Source organism: Trichechus manatus, unplaced genomic scaffold (assembly GCF_000243295.1).
Source record: "Trichechus manatus latirostris isolate Lorelei unplaced genomic scaffold, TriManLat1.0 scaffold00001, whole genome shotgun sequence".
NCBI classification, from domain to species: Eukaryota; Metazoa; Chordata; class Mammalia; order Sirenia; family Trichechidae; genus Trichechus; species Trichechus manatus.
In genome coordinates, this window is record NW_004443937.1 from 37632267 (window position 1) to 37634014 (window position 1748).

At 53.4% G+C, this 1748-nt stretch overlaps 1 protein-coding gene across 1 annotated transcript in view; it reads right to left on the bottom strand.

Annotated features, from left to right (window-relative positions):
- Positions 1–473: 473 nt before the first annotated feature.
- The window catches only part of FAM3D (FAM3 metabolism regulating signaling molecule D), a 22030-nt gene continuing 20755 nt past the window's right edge, over positions 474–1748 (bottom strand). Inside the window, exon 10 of the mRNA XM_023726748.1 lies at positions 474–563. Within this exon, the coding sequence (XP_023582516.1) occupies positions 474–563 (90 nt within the window). The remainder of the gene's footprint in view (positions 564–1748) is intronic.

Sequence of the window (1748 nt, forward strand, 5' to 3'; positions counted from 1 at the left end):
CTGGGGACTAGGGATTCCTTCATATCGAAATAAATCACTATAAACTGAGCTGTCTCACAATGGGCCTGAAGCTCTGTCACTGACCTGACTGACCTGTGGCCCAAGCGAACCGAGTCTTAGACCAATTCGATCCCAGGGAGAAACACTACAACTTGAATCGTCAGAAAGTTCATTCAAAATCAGCAAAAATAAAATTTAATGTAGCTCAGGTGTTGCCAGTCCTTCCTCGGGATGACAGTCAGCAGCCCTGAGGGGAAGCACACCTGTTCTCTCAGTGGACGGCTTTTTCTGGAAGGACCCTTTGAGGCCGGTCACCTCCCAGGCAGGACATCTCAGCCCAGCGGGAGGGTTTTGTTTCTGTAGAGGGGGACGTTTGTCATTGTGGGCAACACCGTCTCCTCTCCCGCCGTCTGCTCGGCCCGCCTACGTCAGGTGGGGGTTCTTCAGGCCCGGCCCAGGACGAGCCACAGGCCCTAGGGTATCCTCCGAGGCAGGCAGCCCTCCAGCTCTAGCAGCTCCGGCCACCCATCGTATTTGTTTGTCTTGGGGTCATTCTTTAAGAACTGGAGAGGAAGGGGAGAGAGACACGCCGGCATGGGGGGTGGCCGTTGAAGATGCACCGATCTAGATCCGCACTGTGCTGTAAAACCTAAATGCCTTCACCCACCTCATCCTCACCACCACCCCACTGGGGAGGAGGTGTTGGATATTACTATCCCATTTTGCAGATGGGGAAGCTGAGGCTCAGACAGGGGATGCAACTTGTCCAAAGTCTCAGAGAGGGGATGGGGAACCCTGTGTGGAAGTTGGGGGTAGGAGAGGCTGGGAGAGTTTCAGCCCCTACGCCCAATGCTCCCCCGGCCCCTCTAGGACATCCCAAATAACAATAGCAACAACAACCAAAAGAAGAATCCTAGCGATTTCTGAGCGCTTGCTCTGTGCCTGGCACTGTTGTAAGTGCCTGGTCTGTTTGATCTGTCCCAGTAGGATGGGCACACTGTCATCACCCCGTTCTGCAGAGGGGGAAGGAGAGGTGCAGGAAGCGAAGTCAGCGCCCACGGCCACCCGGTTGCTAAGAGATAGAGCCACTGTTTCGTATCAGTTCGTAGTAATAATAAATATATGAAAACACTGACATCTGTTGAGATTGTGTTTCAAATGCTTAAGCGAAGGGTCTCACAGCTTCGTTTGTAGGAGGGAAAAAGTCAATGCTAAAATCTACTATTGGAATAATAGCGGCTGACTCTTAAGAAGAAAAAAAAACCCAGATTCTGCTCCTCTAAAACCTAGTTCGTGGTCTCTGGTCCGTTTTTGGGTAGTGGGTCCCCGTCGGGTGGTCTCCTTAGCGTGTATTTTTATTTGCTGTCGTGGCCCAGAGCTTCCCGGTCTGGAAGCTCCACTTCAAGGAAGAACTGTGCTCGCCCTGCCCGTGTGGCCCCGAGCCCGCGTCCTCCAAGAGTCCTCCCCTCCTGCCCCACCCCGTACACCTTCTAGGGTCCAACAGCTCCTGGCTCTGCCTTCTTCCCCGGGGGTACGACCTCTATCCCTTTTTTTTTTTTTTTTAAAGTAAGTGATAATGGCTTGAGTAAAAGAAACCAGTCGCCATTGAGTCGACCGCGTTCTCTGAAACACGCAAACCGCATCAGAACTGAGAGAGGAAGCAAACATCCTCCCACCGCAACCCCGGTCGCTCCTCCCCTGAGTTCAGCAGGGGTTGGCCCCCACCCTCCTCTGCCTTCCCACAGCGC